The following is a 16,541-nucleotide window of genomic DNA, read 5'->3' as shown; positions in this document are numbered from 1 at the left end:
GAGATTACCGCAGCCAGCTGCTCTCCAACCCTTCCCCGGGCAAATCCTGCAATGGCCCCTGTATGTGTCTTACTGATCGCACACGAGGAAAAAGCGAGCCCACCCCCGCCCCACTCCCCTGCGCTACTTGAGTTTGCTTCCTGGTTTGCTTCCGACGGGATTTTGCTTGTGGGAAACTACGAGGGGCAAAAATTGGTCACTCGTGTGCATGAGCTGTTGTTGCTCCAAAAGTAGGAAGGGTGAAGGGCTACAGACCCCTCCGAGGGTTAAGCGCTGACCACCCGGGGGGCAGAGCCGTCGGGCCTCCCGGGGATGAGGGCACATCAGGAGCCCAGATGAAGGAGGCCTCCGCTGCTTGCCATCCTCCGGGCCCTCAGCCTCCCCCCGGTCCGGAACAGCATCTTCTTCCGAAACTTCCAGCAGGTGCCCCGCGCATGGTGGGTCCTGCTGCCTCCCCCGGTCTCTGATTTGGGACACAGCGATTCCAACACTCTCACTGCCCATGCCCCTCCCGGGGCATTTGAAGAACTGGCCTCTTTGCCCCCCTTTAACTCCAAGGACACTCACAATCTTCAGCATCCTAGAAACCACAGATCGCATTTGCACTAGATGACCTTCTGAGATCCCTTCCAACCCGAGATATCCCACGATCCTGGGATTTACCGTGTGCTCCAACACCTTATCCACCCCATCAGGCAAGCCTAGCGTAACTCCGAGCAGCACTGACGCCTGGCTTGTCTTGACGGGGTGTCACAGAGCACGGAGAGGGAACAATCAGGCTCAGATCATGTATTTGGGATACAAACCATGACAGCATTTCTCAGAAAAATGTTTTGCATTCCAGCTATGAGATTTCATTGGATGGCTGGAAATAATTCCTTTTTGATAGCCACTTCAGTAGCAATATTCACTGCATTCACCAGTTCTCACAGGGAAACCCACTATTCTCTTTTCCCTGGTTTTATTACCATCACCACAGGCCAGAACTTTAAATAGGAGCTAAAAACTACCACTCCAGACAGTAGCTGCACAGATCACTCTTCCCCTATGACAGCCAGCACAGCGTGCCACTGTGCTGTACTGCATTTTGTGCATGAAGGGGTTTTTCTGTTCCCCTGTGGCCTGCAAACCCCCCCCCGCCTTGCATGGTGCACACATCTTGTGCATTGTGCACAGGCTGTAGCACAAAACCTGATGCTAAGAAACTTTGGAGGGGGAGCAGTTTGATCATATGTTTCCAGGGCTTTCTGAGCCACTTCCAATTTGTGTCGTTTTTATTTCCTTCCACATCTCTCCATATGCAGAGAAGGTGGGGGAGGAGGGAGAAGGAGGGAGCAGAAACTCCTCTGCAGAAGGTGATTATGAGAAAGAGGATGGGTATGGATGGGGCAGGCCAGAGCTTTTGGAAATGCTCTCCCATTTTCTGAGAGCATCTGCCTGGAGACGAACAGATGTGGGCACCTGCGGTGACAGGCCACATATGCTCCATCCTATTCACAGGCATTCAGCCACAGCTACAATGGTGAGGCTTTGTGCACACGGAGTCACCCAATATATTAATCTGTGCTCCCCAGAGCATCGCTCTGTTTAGTTTTTCACCGGCAATAACATCTGATCTAATCCTCCCACCGGCTCCCCCATGGCCCTCTTCCCCCCCTGGAAAGATGTGAAGTTATTCAGGTCCCCACCTGTTGCTGGCGGTGTGGGAGCGGGCTGTGCTCCCGGCACGCCTGCAGCCAGGCCGTTATCCCGCGCTGTGCCCCGAGATCCACCCGAGGAACCGGGGGCTCCCCTGCACTGGCGACTGCCGGGCAAAGCGAAGCACACCCTCCCGCTCCGCGCCGCGGGCCGGGGTCCCGCCGGAGCCGCCCGCCAGGCTGCCCCGGGCCGCTTTGTTCACCCCCAGCGCCGCTCAGCAGGCCGCGCAGCCAAGGGGCGACATAAATCTCCCATCTACGACTCGGGAGTTTTCAAGCCATTTCGGTGCGCGACGCTTTCATCTCGCCACGTCCCCCCTCCCGTCCCGGCTGGGTTTGCTCGGGGGCACAATGGCCCCTCCGGCCCCATTGTGGCCGTACAAAGCCGAGGGACACCAGGCCGCGAGCGGGGACAACCGCGGTTCAGACCAGTCCGCTTCCCGCCCCCCCCCCCTCCCCGCCGCTGTCATGCGAAGGGGCCCGCTGCAGCCGGCTGTCCCCAGCCGCGCGGGAGGCGGGAAGGGGAGGCGGGGGACGACACAGGGACAGCGACCGCAGCTACAGCCTTGGGCCCAGGCCAGCGCCGCGCGCATGCGCGAACCCGCCCCCGCGGGAAGCGGAAGCGCAAGCTCCGGTCAGTGCCGCGGTGCCGTTGGGAGGGGGCAGGAGGTTGTTTAACGGACACAGTGCGCGGGGTGAGGGGAGGTACCGGTGGTGAGACTGAGCGGAGCCCAACTCGGAGCACGGTCCGGGTGCCGCACGGCCTCCTGACGGAGGGGCTCGGCTCTTCAGGGGCTGGTCGCAGAGGCCCTTCCCTCAGCCGCGGGCAGATACCGTCCGCCCTTCACCCGCCCGCGGCCTCCCGCTCTCGTCTATGGGACGGACTCCGGCCCTCCAAGGCGGTGGGGAGCTGTGGGCCAGTCTGTACGCTGGTGCCCTTCGGGAGTGGAGGACTTTGCTCCACGTCCCTTGTGCTGTGGGCCTCGGCCAGAGGGCTGTTGTGAGGGCAGGAGTGGTTATTTTGAACGTTTCTGCTATCAACTCTGCAACACTGTGCGTTACTATCTATGGGCATAATAAAATTTGTGTCGTGGTAGTTACTTGCTGATAAGATCAAGTTTAGTGGTATCATCAGCTCTTGTAGGGGTCATGTCTCTGAATTTTTATGTCTGTATAAAATGGTGCAGGGAGGACGACATGGAATGTTTTTGATTGTTTCAGTTTATGGAGAAATTCCCCCTGTGGTTTCATACTCTTGATAGTAGTGCTGTTGAGATGCCATGGTAACTTGAGATCTCCATTTTACCCAAGTAACGTTAAAAATAAGCGTCCAGTCTTAAACTGTTCATCTGTTACACAGAATGTGTATGTTTCTACTCTTGGGAAACTTAGCACTGCAATGTAAAGCATTTTAGTCCTGATTCTGCCAACTTTATTGAGGTGCCTCTGATGAAAGTGCCTCTGAAGTCAGTAGATTTTATTTATTCTCTTTTCTGCTACTTTGATGGATTAAAGAGTGACATGACTGTTACTGTTCAGTAGCAAAACAGGATGGTTGACAGAACGTAAACTTTATTATACTTTCAGTGAATGTGATAATATTAAAATGCTAGTCGTGGCCAAGGTGCTTGCTTATGTGTTTGGATGTCCACTTTCTATTGATTAAGCTAAACTGTACTGGTAATGGAATTTTTTTCTGATAATCTCTGTATCACAGACTTGCTTAAGTTGTTAAGTAAGAGGAGTGCTTCAAATACAGGTGTGAGGAGGTAGGAAAATGTTTCCATTCATTACAGTACAGTGTAGCAAGTAAGTTGCTTACCACATTTCTTGCTCTAAGTGCATGGCCACTAAGAACACGGTACTGAATCATAACTGAAACTTGCTTGGATGTAATGCATTTTTGCAGAAGACCTGCCATGGCACATGGTATCTGTGTAGTGACCTTAGAACATTTAGTCTGACCACGTGTGTTAGTGACTGAAAGATTAAGACCTTCACACCCATTGCTAGGTCTTTGTGGAAGATAATAAAAACCAATAACCTACCAGTGCTCAAACTGTTTGGAATCAGAGGTGCAGCTTTCCTGAAAGAGCAAATGGCTGGAGTCTGAAGGGCACCCAGATGACGCTGGAAGTAGCATCACTGAGAAAGCTGTGCCCTACCTTGTGTCCATATGTGGCACTGGAGCAGATTCATACACATTTATTTCTGGTTTGATAACAACAAGGTCTGCTGTCTGCTCTCAGCTTTATTTTGTATGTATTTCATATTGCATGATATAAGGAAGAAATGGTTTGTGATGAGGTTGCCCAGAGAGGTGGTGGATGCCCCATCCCTGGAGACGTTCAAGGCCAGGCCGAACGGGGCTCTAAGCAACCTGATCTAGTTGAAAATGTCCCTGCTCATGGCAGGATATTGGACTAGATGACCTTTAAAGGTCCCTTCCAACCCCAGCCATTCTATTATTAAAGAGGATGATAATGAAAAAACAACTGTATCTGAAGGCTATTAGATATTTAAACTCCAAAGACTCAGGAATACCTTTAAAAGCTGTCAATTCACAATACCCTTCTGAATTCTACTCTTTTTTTTTTTTTTTTTTTTTGTAAGCATGTATATTGTAATGTAACATTCTGGAGACAGTCTGTAATTGGAATGTCAGAAATCAGCAGTGTGAAGAGCAGGAAAAATGGTATCCGTTTAATTAAAACATTGTGAATTTCTTCATTGTTTAACTGGGAAAGGATTTGACTTTCAGGTAAAATCAAAATGAAAACAAAACAGGTTTTCTGAGAATAAAGAAGAAAGCAAAGCTTGATGGAGCTTGCTAGCTCCATTTTTCATTGGAAGGTCCTTTAAAATAAAATGTTGCTGTGGTAGAGGAAACTGATGCTGTGGTAAAGAGCACATCTGACATAGAAGCTGTGACAAACTTCTTTGCATTGAGATTTCTGGAAATAAAGATGAGGCCATCAACAGTTTTAATTTTATCCCACGGCTTTCTATGGAACATGTAAATTGGTTTACTTGGCATGCTATTAAGTTCTAACACAGAATTTGGAAACTTTGTTCTTCAATATTTTGGTATTTCCTAAACCAAAAATAACCTTATTCAATGTTGAATTATTTAATTCCTAGCTAATGTTTGCATGTGTGTCTTCTAAAATAGATTGGGTCAAAATTGCTGTGTGTGTTAGAAATCCCATTTGATATATAAACTTCACTATTAATGGTAGTCAGATTCACAAAATATAGGTAAACCTCTCATTCTTTAAAGAGGTCTTGAAAATTATGTCTTCAAATGACAGGATGGTAAAATAGATTGAATTTCTTCTTCAAAGCAGAAATGATACTACCAAAACTGTTCCAGAAGTAGAAGTATTGCAGCTGGTGCCACATCAATGAACTGTTGTCTGTAAACTCAGCTGGTAACAGCCATTTGCACAGTCAAGGTTCAAGACTGATTTCCCAAGTTCAGTATTTTTTTCCACTGACTTCAATTAAAGATGTTTGTATACTTTTGGTGTGAAAATCAAGCTATTAATTCCAGTGTTATACCCTTGTCAGCTAAGAAGTTACAAAGCTTTTAATTATGTTTATACCGGTTTTCTAGCAATGCACACTTTTCTATATTTTACACTATTAATCTGAAATTGTTAAGATATTTACAGTTTTCACTGATACAAAAAGTGGAAGTGGAAGGCAAAGTGAATGGGTGCTTATGTCCAGTTTGTTCGTGGGAAAAAAACTGGTTCAAACAGTTTAAAAGTCAGGACAACACAACAGGATATGAGCAAAAGCAGAAAAATAACAGTTTAGTTTCCAAGCTGTTTTGATTGAATAATTTAATTGCATTTCTCAGTATTGCATTTTAGAATATTGTTTTTATTTTTCCTCTTTCAGACTGCTGTGAATTTTGGAGATCAGTGATGGGCATTAAAGGTTTGCAGGGATTTGTGGCAAAAGTTTGCCCTGAGGCATGCAGAACGGTTGATCTGAGAGAGATGGCAGAAAAACATCGCATCGATCATCCTGATTCCCCCCCTGTTATCGTCGTAGATGCCATGAGTTGTGTTAAACACTGGTACACACCAGAATCCTGGGTGTGTGGTGGCCAGTGGAGAGAGTATCTTGCCATTTTAGAGGATTTTATTAAAGCTTTTATGGCAGCTGGAATCAAGTTGGTGTTTTACTTTGACGGAGTGGTAGAAGAGAAAAAGAGAGATGAGTGGATCAAACGGAGGTTTCAGAATAACAAGGAAATAGCCAGAATATTTCAGTTTATCAAGACTCACAGGAAACAACCAGGGAGAGAAATGTTCACTATTCCTTCTGCTTTGCCTACTTTTACACGTTTTGCCCTGAAGTCACTTGGCCAAAAAACAGTATGCACATTGCAAGAGGCAGACTTTGAGGTGGCTGCATATGGTTTGCAACATAACTGCATGGGGATTCTTGGGCAAGATAGTGACTATCTCATCTATAACACATGCCCCTACTTTTCCATTGAGAAGCTTCATTTGGACAGGCTGGTCACTGTTATGTACTCTCGAGAAGATCTTTGCCGTGCGTTGGGTCTTAGTTTGACACACCTCCCTCTTTTTGCTAGCTTACTTGGCAATGATGTTGTTCCAGAAAGCTTGTTGGAAGGTTTTTGGCAAAAATGTTTAGTCACCAGTCCCTGCAGGAATAATGGTTACAACAGAAGAACAAACATACTTCTAGCTGTAGCAAATTACATCTCAAAACTTCCGTGCTCGTACAGCAGCCTGAAACACTTGGAAGAGATGCTACCTTTGGGATCAGACAAGACATTACTTTCCCAAGGAGTGGAGACATATATTTTGCCTGGACAGCGTTCTCCATGGATTCTTCCCAACATAACAAATTGTCAAATGTTCCCCCTTCAACAACAAACAGCCATGTGTCAAGATAAGGAAATTTTTCAGGTACCTTGTTTTTTAAAACCTAATGGTCACTTTATCGCCGTGACTACTTAGTGGAAGTTGGCAATGATTACACTGAATCCGCTGATTTAAATTTGCAAGAGCAAAATCTTTTGTCAAGTACAGCCATGGTTAGGACTATTGGGTGCATCAAGGTGAGGGCAGATGCAGCACATTTAATTAAAAGTGGTTTCTCCCTTTTTGAAGCATCAGGTAGGTCAAATAACGGGGAGCAGCTCCTGTGTAGGACTACAGCTGGGTGTAAAGATGTACTTCTCATGTATTGCATGATGTAATGACTTGCTTTTTGCTTCATCAGCAACAGCTGGTTAGTGGTCTTTTTGGCTGTGCCTGGCACATGCAGTCAAGGTACTAAAGGGAGTTCTGCTAAGAATGCAGAAGCTGAAGTTGCTTTTGTGGAGGACATGAAGCAACTTTCTATAAATCTGTATTTTGTGATTTTTGGGTCAGGTTAATTATCCTTCAGATTCATTGTCCCTGAATGAACCAAAAGCTCTTTGAGTGGCTTGTTAATCCTTTAAAGGCAGGACTGTACTAGCAAGCTTCCCTTGCGGCTTCCCAGAAGGGCAGAGATGTGCTGATGTTGGGGTGAGAAACAATGCAGTCAGATTGGGTCATTCTGAGAGCTTGGATATATTAGCTAGGGTAGCCTACCTGGCTAATAGAAACTGAGCTACCTTGCATCAGAGTTTATGCAATAGTCGTAAGTCTATTACAATTCTGTAAATTCATGGCAGTTGAGATAACATACTGAGATTTAATTTACAAAAAACTATATGAGGTAGTGTATTTTAGAACACATATTAGACATCCGTTGCTCTGTAATTTGTGTACTTACAGACTTCAAATAGAGAATCTTTATTTTGTCTCTTACTTATCTTGAGCATTTTCTTTAAAACGATTTTTCTCTTTCCTCATATTATTCTAAAGTAATCCTATGATTTCCATTTTCCTTTTCTAAAAGGACTCTAAAACATTTTAAAGCTACCATGTAACCTATGCAATGCTCATTTCAGCTAAACTGCATATATGTATGTATATGTAAATCACACTTGGATACAGTACATGTCACTTCTGACTGTAGTAGGTAAATAGAATACATTATTTTAAAAAACCAACAACCCTACGTCCTAATAAAGTGTTGAAAAATACGGTTTATGCTTGAAGTGCAAGGAAAAATTAGCTAGAATGTAATTAACTAGGTTGGATTATGGCCTGGACAATAGTAATGAAATCCTTACTCCTTAAGAGACTGTACCATGTGGTCTTTATGACAAGTTATCATTATTTCTTGGCTTGCTCTTTCATTTGAAAGGTTGCAGTTCTCTAGTGTCATGCTGAGCTACTGCTGTAATAAAATAATAATGTTTAGAAACGCTGCTAAAGAATGCCTCATGGTTGCTGCATAAATCCTATCTTGAGCCAGTTTCTGGGCCAAGTCAAAGTTGTAGATGTGTTAACTTGTATTTTGGTTTTGTTACAGGTGTTTAAATATTTGTATATGTACTGCGTGTGCTTTGCATCGTATTTAGAAACCCATATGTAGTTCTGCTTACCTTGCATATAACCTGAACTGCACATAAATTACATACACAGCTCAATTCCAACCTTGAGGACATAACCTCATGTTGTTGCTTCTAGCTGCTGTCAAGCTGATTGTAGGTGTAAATCAGAAATATTTTTCAAGATACAGCACTGAATAAAGCAATACTTTTGAAATCAGCTTGTATTTTTTTCAGTACCTAATTTAGATTATTCTGAAGTTGCAAGAAACTGATTTTTTCTAATGATCTCCTATCTGTGACAGTGATTTGTATGAAATAGTTCAATGATTCTTTCAAATCATGCTTAGAAATACTGAACTCTTTGGGATTTTTTTAATACAAAAATAGATTTTGGGGATGACATAGTTTTTATATATTAGAAATACTGACATATTTCTTCCAGGGTAACCATTTGTTGCTATAAGAAAATGCTTTCTTGAATGACTTTGTACACAGAAGCCTATCACTGATTTTATGCTCACATGAGAGTATCTCTTGAAAGTAAGACGTTTCAATAGCATTAGTTTTGATCAGTAATGACTCGGTGATTGACTGCAGCCTTGACGTGCTGAGTTCCCAGATTTGCAGATACTGGAATTCTGCAGAAATGGTGAATTTGGCTCTGGCCAGTGGTCTGGTAATTTCCAGTGAAAGAGGCTGAGATGGCCGTATGGAGGGCACAAAACCCAACTAATACAGATAGCGTGACACATGCAGGGAATACAGAGCAGAGACACTTCAGTGGCTGCTCACCATCTGGCATGAGTTCAGGAGAATTGATTAGTGGCCCCCCATGGAAATCACTGGCTCTGCTCAGCTGTTTGAGCACTCCCATAGTTTGGGTCTGAGGTTGTGAAGTAGAAAGTCTGTCTGGGTCTGCGCTTGGCCAGTCCAGGTTACAGGTGTTACTGGTTGAAAATCTGCACTGCCTGAGAGCAGCTTTGTTGCTTCTGCATCTAAGCTGCTCCAGACCAGCGGTCCCTGTTGGTGCTGAGGCTGCTGTAGGCAGATGTATCTGCACCCAGATGGGTGGTTCATGGTTAATATGCAGCCTTGGCAATGCTGTGATTCTGCTTTTCAACAAAAAACAGCCTGTAGACCTGGGTTTCCTCATTAGAGCAGATTGTATTTATTTTCTTGGGGAAGAGCTATTGCAAAGTAAAAAGTGTGGTGACGTTACACAAAGTCAACTCAGGAAAGAAATGGAGCTGTCTTATGTAGTTCATCTTGCAATAAAATTAAAGTTTGGGTTTTGTCATGCCTTCACTCGCTATTTAAAGAGGGAAGATATGCTTTCAGGTGACTAAAGGAAGGCAGCTAATTTTTCCATGTCTGAATTCAGAAATAATTTTAAGAATAATTACTCTTTAAAAAACTGTCATTAAAAACCCAAAGTTTTAAGAATTCAAGGAGGAGCTAAGAAAAGCAATGATGGGTTTCTCAGGGATTCTTGTCCGCCTAAAGATAGATCTCTGAAAATATACTATGCTGGTGTTATTCGAAAAAGTACTTGTTCCCTCCCTAGACATTTCCTCTATTTCCACTAATAAAGAAATCACTACTTCCTTGAACAGTGAATACATTTTGTTGCTTTTTGATCCTTCTTAATTTTGGAGATAATGCCTTCTTCCTTTTTTGAACAAACAGTTAGCTAAAGAACAGCATATCCGATCTGAAAATTACACAATCTTCAATATCCTGAGTAATGGAGAGATTAAGTGCAGCAACTCTTTGGAAGATGAATGTGATAGAGAGATTCCTGGACAGGCACTTATCTACCGCCCTGCTCGTCAGCATATTTATTCTGTCTTGTTGGAATCTGGAAAAGGTAAGGATTAAACTACTTACAGTTATTCACATATACTTTCAATTTTTAAATATAAAACCTCGAATTCATTGTTTCAGTGGCTACATCAGCATCGCATTTAGGATAAAAACTGTGGGCAGCTGAAGTGTACTGCTTAAGGAATCAAGATAAAATGTGACAATGAAATTGCAGTTTTTCTGCATGTTTTTCAGTTTCAGTGCTTTTAAAGAGATTTTTTAAAATTGGCTTGTGGGGTATTTTTTTGTTGTGTTTTATTTTTTCCTTGTTAAATGGGAAGTTGTGAAAGTTGTTAATGATCAAAAGGTTGAGCAAAACAGTGGCGTTTAGAAGATTATAGAAGTTTGAGAAGTATGAAATCTTAAGTTGCTTTGATAAGTAGCTCCTGATGAAACAGTGAGTTGTAATACATTTCTGCAAAACAGTCATGCACTGTTACAGTTTTTACCTTCTGTTAATTTTAAGTCTGCAATTTTAAGAACAGTAGAAAGTCAAATATAGTTACTATAGTAATACAAATGCAAGTAGTCATGCCAGTGTTTATTAGTTCTTTCACCGAAGTGCAAAAAAAAAAGATTTCTTTATCTAGTGGTATAAACAGATTCTGTAGCAGGTATATATATCTCTTCTTCCATTCTTCTGCTTTAAGACAGATAATTCTTTATTCTCATCTTTAGACAAATGTTATGTTCTTAAGACTTCCATTCATTAAATGTTATCTTTACAGTGTCTCTTAGTTAGTGAGTTGAAAATCTAAAATGTACTGAACTCTTATTCTTTTTAATATGTTGATTTCTCCTTGGTAATCACTTTACATTTTATTGATGAAAGTGCACCACCATCAAACCTAATAATCAGACAATGTGTTTAGAAAGGCACAGAAAGGTGTTTAAGTACTTGACTTCCTTCAGCAACTAGAAGTTGAAGTTGTGCCATAATAGGAAACAAAAAAATAGGAAAAACTGAATCAGAGTTTACATAGTCATTTGGAGAGAGTAACAAAAAATCTCAGCAGTAATCATGCACATCTGTCATTTTTCATTTTTTGGCCTACTGCCTCTAAATTTTGTAGACAATGGTAACTTGGTTGGGTTTTGTTTATTCCTCTAAGCAGCAGGATATTCATTGATGTTTTCAGAAACACCGAGACCAAAAGTTCTAATTAACAGTTGTTGCTGTGAGATGGCAGGGTAGTAGGCAGATTTGCATTTTGTGTTACAGTGTTTGTAGTACTCAGATTAAGATTAGAACTGAAGTACAGAAACATTAATTTAGAATCTTATAGAAACTGAAATTCAAACGTGAAAGAGGTCTTCTTTTGAGAAAGTGATTTTGGCATAAACCCACAGATAACATGCATTATTTGTTCTCAGTTCCTGCTTCAAATTCCAGAGATAATTTTCTTAAGTGAACGATAGTGCACCTGAATCCTTAACCTTTCCAGTTTCAGACTGTGTCTGCATGGGCACCCCTATTAAATCTGCGTTTTTAGTGCGTATATCTACCCCCAACTGCTTTAACCAGGTCACTTCCTACTAGTTTGTGGGTTGTTTTTTTATTCCAGTGTAAAGCTACTTCAAAGTAAAGCGTGTAGATCATTACTCAGAGTCTGAATGGGAATTCATAGTAAATGTCAGCATTATTTTTTTATTAATTTGCTGCTAGACCTACAAGGAAGTTTTGTTCTTTACAAAGCAAGTAGAATCCTTTTCCAGTTTCCCTCAGATGAGGCCAAATTGACTGTTTGTTGTAATTTGATGAAGGGTAGGATGGGAAGAAGTAACCTCCACTGTATATAGATTGTAGTATGATGTAGAATTACTTTGGATTAGCATTAAAGAGGAGTTTATTGGAAAGAGTCAACCTATTAAATTAGTTCATGTCAAGTCTGCTGCCACTGGCATACAGTTGCTGATGTAGCTCCTTTGAAGCTAACTTGGCTAACTCTACACAATGTTCCAGTTTGCAGGGGAGATACATGCATTAATGATCCTGGTTTTAATTCCTCAAGATCCCTCAGTTACAAAATTCCTGTGTTGGAAACTGACCTCTTTGCAGTTTGCAAATCTGCCTATTTACTAAGTAAGTTGGCTGGCAAAGCAACCAACATTTAGAAAAAGCAGTGGTTACAGTTTTAGTAAGAACAAGTTAAAAATAACGTAAACTGTTTCCCCTACCCTGAAACAAGAAACTGTTGATTTTGAATGTTTAGGTTGAGATTTCCAAGGGTGCCTAAGAGAGCCAAAAATCCATAGGAGCTGGAAACTGTCATATCCTTTGAAATCACTCACATAGACTATGCCACATTACCCGAAGCCATCATGTGATAAGCATTTCTTTCGCTGTCAGTGCCAGTGTAATCCTCTTGCACAGCCACTCCTTTTAGTCCCTGTGCAAGCTCTCTGTTGTGTTGGTGCAGCTGTTTGTGCAGCTGTGTGTTGGCCTAGTTTGAGAAACTGAAAATAGACCGTCTCTCCTCCCTCTCTTTCTTGTAGTCAGGTAACTAACCTGCTGTTTCACCATCTGACTCTGTGTGTAGCCACAAACAGCTGGAGTGAAACAGCCCAAAGGAATGGCAGGGAGTGGGAATGAACCCAAGAGTGGTTGCCTGAAAAAGCAGCACTGCTGAAAGAATTGCTTATCAAGCTCTGACTTTGGCATAGTTTGGTCTGTGGTAAGGCTGTGTATACTTTTACTCACAGAAACGTTACTAGAATCACAGGCTTATTTTTGATCCTAACATAATAAATAGGGGTTGATGATGATCCTGATAACATGGCATTTGTTGACAGTGTATTTTAAAGATATCTTTATAATTAAGCTATTTCTCATCATTAAGTGTAATACTGCATATAGTGATGTATTGTCAACTTTTAGCAACTTTCCTAGAAAAACCGGCACTATTAGAAAAAATCAAGGAGGAGGGGAAAATAACAGTAAATAATGCATCTTGGTAGGCCAGCCAAGCCCTTTCTTTTGTGTGGGAAGAGTCCAGAACAAAGCAGGCAGGTTTTGGCACTAGTGCAGTTCATGGAAATACCCACACCTGCGTGACTCTTGCCAATTAGGAGATTGTATAATACAGCCTACACCTGTGGCCAGCTCCTGGAAGTCCTGGCATCCCTCCCAGTTCTAACATTAGCAGGCCAGACTGACCCTTGCTTTGACACTGTCAGAACCACTCCGTTAGCAGAATTTTTGCCAGTTATCACCAGTGACCACTTAGGATGGCTGGCATTGTTGCAGGTGTAGAGGGGCACACAACCCCTTTCCAGCTGTCTCGTGTTTCAGTGTTTTGCACGTAGTGGAAGTTTTCCTTAGGCTGCCTAAGCAGTGCTTCTACTGGTCATTCAAAATCTATTTAAAGAAAGGAACTGTTGTTATTTAAATTTCACTGATGAAATTCTGTATATGCACTGTGGGGGATGAAGTTTGAAAAAAAAATTACTTTTTTTTTTTTTTTCCCCAGAGGTATTTCCATGCAAGGAGGGTTGGCATTTAGTAATCATGTCTTCATTTTGTTCTTGGTATGTTAATGTGCTGTCAGTTTGCAGGATCTTACTTTCAGCTATATTTGTTTGGCTACTTGTGTTAATAGTCATACGCTTTTGTTTCTAATGGATTATAATACTGAAAAGTACTCGGCCGATGTGTGCTACATCCTGTACCAACATTCACATAGATTAAAAGAACAAAACTAGAGGTTTCCTGTTGACTTCTCTCTTTACTGTTCTTGAGATCGATGTGTGACGTAAAAATAGTATCTCACTGGCATTTGGAATCAAGTGCCATTTTGATAAGTTGTTCTGTGAGTCGTGGAACTTGTAAAGAATGACTCTCCCCAGCAACTTCCTCTCAGCAAAGCTTTTATCTTTCCATGCTCCTTTCTAGCATCCTCTTAACTTCTCCCTGTGTTATTGACAACTCCCTCCTACAATATGTAGTGTTGACAAGTAGGTTCCCTATTGCCTTCTGCTCTCCCTAAATAGCATCTACCTTTTTATTCCACTCCAGCTCTTCCATAGTTACCTGTGTATTGATTTGCCATCCAGTGCATTGAGATGCAACAGGTAACTTGACTTTCCTGCCTTTCAGTTGGTGTCCAGCTGAATCACCAGGTTCACAAAAAGTTTAGGAATTTAATTCATTTGCAATCTCTTCTTCTCTGTCAGGTTGAGTTGAAACAGAGCATTGCATCCATGAATTAGCTATAAGACAGATGTCCTAATTGAATTAGGTTTGCTTCTTTAAGAAGACAGGCTAAAATTTGGGAGACTGAGCGAGCTGAATAGATTGAATAAAGCAGAGTAATTTACGTAATAAATCCTAAACCAGAATGCAAAAACATCAGAATGTTTCTGAAAGTGACTTTGGGATATTAAATTGCAGGGTTTTGTTCATGAAATAGCACTATCGTAGGCAGTGATTTATAGTCAGGATGGGAGACTATTCAGCTACAGGAATATGCAGTTTAAGGCTTTTTTCCCCCCCCTCAGTTTAGACATTTTTTGTTTTATTCTTAATGTCATCAGGTTTTGAACAGTGAAGTACAGCAAGCCAGGTGCAATGCTGTACCTCATGGTCCAGCTGTTGGTTCTTCAGTCCCTCACCTTTGTTAGGAGTTTGTGCTGCAGGTCCGCAGTAAGGAAGGAAGAAGCAGATTTTATCATGTTCTTTTACCCCTCTCTTACCCCTGACACTAGAACTCTGTCTGGGCAATTTCTGCTCTTGCACCATAGCACACTACTTGTTCATTCATGCCAGCAGCCATTTGCAGTGTTGAGCTATGAACGAGATCAGGAAATTAATGTGACCATACACTTTGGAGTGGTGGAAGGAAGGGAAAGAGAGTGTTGGGAGAAATTTCTTTGGTTTGTTTTAAGCTAGGTGAAGTTTTTGATTAGGGTTCATAATGTGGCATCAGAAATACTTGTGCAGTAAAGTGCAGGGTGGTTGGCATTGATGATAAAAGGCCAGAATTTTTAAGAACAGTGGCTTTAGCACTGGCTGAGAGCTAGGAATTAGAGAAGCTATTCTCTGAATCTCTAAAGAGTCAAGGGAAGGAGGAAAAAAGCTTTGAGATTTGCCTGGAAAAGATGTGAAAACACTGTTCTGCATGCCCAGGACTGGCTAAATCTGTTTACTTCTTGCTGTTTACCAAATTACAGAGGGTGGAAATTAGGGCATTATGACATGGTTGCCATAAGCAAAATGTGGACAAAAGGCAGAAGCAACATTTGTAACAACAGTCATGTTTCTAGATAATTTTATGAATACTTGCCTTGGAATGATTACAAGCTGACTATTGAAAATTGGATAGATTGCATTTCAAAAATTCTTAAATGCTTGAGTTTTTTTCTGATCGTGTTTTTTTCTGAGTTGGTTTTTTTTTTTTTTAAGCATTAAGTAGTTAGATGCACAACTCAAGTAGTGAAATTTCTCATTTAAGTGGCACCCTACTTTTTACAGGGGGTGGGCAGGCAGGGCAGAGTAGAGGTTAGAGGGGTGAAAGCTGCTTGAGCTATTATGCATAAGCAATCTCTTTATACTAGATAAAAGATCTGGAACAATGGGCTGTAAAAGCTCTGCATCTGACAGTGGGATGACTCCATTGCTGTCAGCTTTCAAATTGCCATCAAAGCTCCTTATAAAGATTTTGTCTCAGACCCTGACACAGGAAATGTCAGGGCAAGTTGGGAGGAGAATCATATTAAGGGCTGCATATGTGGCAGTGTGGCAGCTCTGAGAGACTGAGGTAGCTCATGTAGATCCCTAAGCTATGCCAGATGCCTCCACAGCTTCCTGAACTGCCTTGGAATTGGAAGGCCTAAAACTGGCTGAAAGCTGTTTTAGAATGCTTTCCATCCACACTCTTGTACTTACATTTTTGGCTGCAATTACCAGCACCAGACTCATGTTTCTAGTACATAATTCAAACTCTCTTCTTTTGTTCTGATGATTTGTCGTAAAGATACTAAAACTCATTTTTCTTGGTTTGTTTTTAAAGAAGCTGAGCAAGCAAGTCATTAAGAAGTGCCTTCTATTATGATACTTGAGAATCCTGATCACCACTGCTTCCAACTTTTACACAAGTGTTAATACTTGCATTTGACTTACTGATGCAATTCTGTCTTTTTTAGATGGAGACTATCCTGTGGTAAAAGAGTGGTTTGTCTATTTTGGAAATCCTCTCCGGCAGCCAGAGCTGATTCAACCTGTACAACCTTCTATACCAGGTAGAATAAAAATGTGTTTAAATCTGAACTGAAACAACTACATCACTAAAATGAGGTTAGGCAATCCATCATCACATGTTTGAAATGGGATCCAAAGGACTGTGGAGAACAGGGAGCTAAAGTAGAAATGCTGCATGCCTGTCATTGTTTTTAATTACTGTATGTAATTATAATAGGATTCAGCTTGGAGCTATCTGTTATTACTATGTCTTGTTAAAGCCAGTGCTAATTCAAACATCAGTTTTAAAATGTGAACAATTTATTTGACG

At 41.7% G+C, this 16,541-nt stretch overlaps 1 protein-coding gene across 3 annotated transcripts in view; it reads left to right on the top strand.

The window, feature by feature from the left end:
• Positions 1–2,256: 2,256 nt before the first annotated feature.
• The window catches only part of FAM120B (family with sequence similarity 120 member B), a 53,399-nt gene continuing 39,114 nt past the window's right edge, over positions 2,257–16,541 (top strand). For 2 of the 3 annotated variants that reach the window (XM_071806331.1, XM_071806330.1), the window contains exons 1-4: positions 2,257–2,331; positions 5,604–6,649; positions 9,859–10,039; positions 16,177–16,272. In XM_071806331.1, the coding sequence (XP_071662432.1) occupies positions 2,289–2,331; positions 5,604–6,649; positions 9,859–10,039; positions 16,177–16,272 (1,366 nt within the window). In that variant the 5' untranslated portion in view covers positions 2,257–2,288. Of the gene's footprint in view, positions 2,332–2,360; positions 2,751–5,603; positions 6,650–9,858; positions 10,040–16,176; positions 16,273–16,541 lie in introns of those variants that run through there. The other variant, XM_071806332.1, reaches the window with a different exon arrangement.

Source organism: Patagioenas fasciata, chromosome 3, assembly GCF_037038585.1.
Source record: "Patagioenas fasciata isolate bPatFas1 chromosome 3, bPatFas1.hap1, whole genome shotgun sequence".
Classification (NCBI taxonomy): Eukaryota; Metazoa; Chordata; class Aves; order Columbiformes; family Columbidae; genus Patagioenas; species Patagioenas fasciata.
The sequence above is the reverse complement of the archived record's forward strand: the minus strand, read 5'-3'. Positions and strand labels throughout refer to the sequence as shown.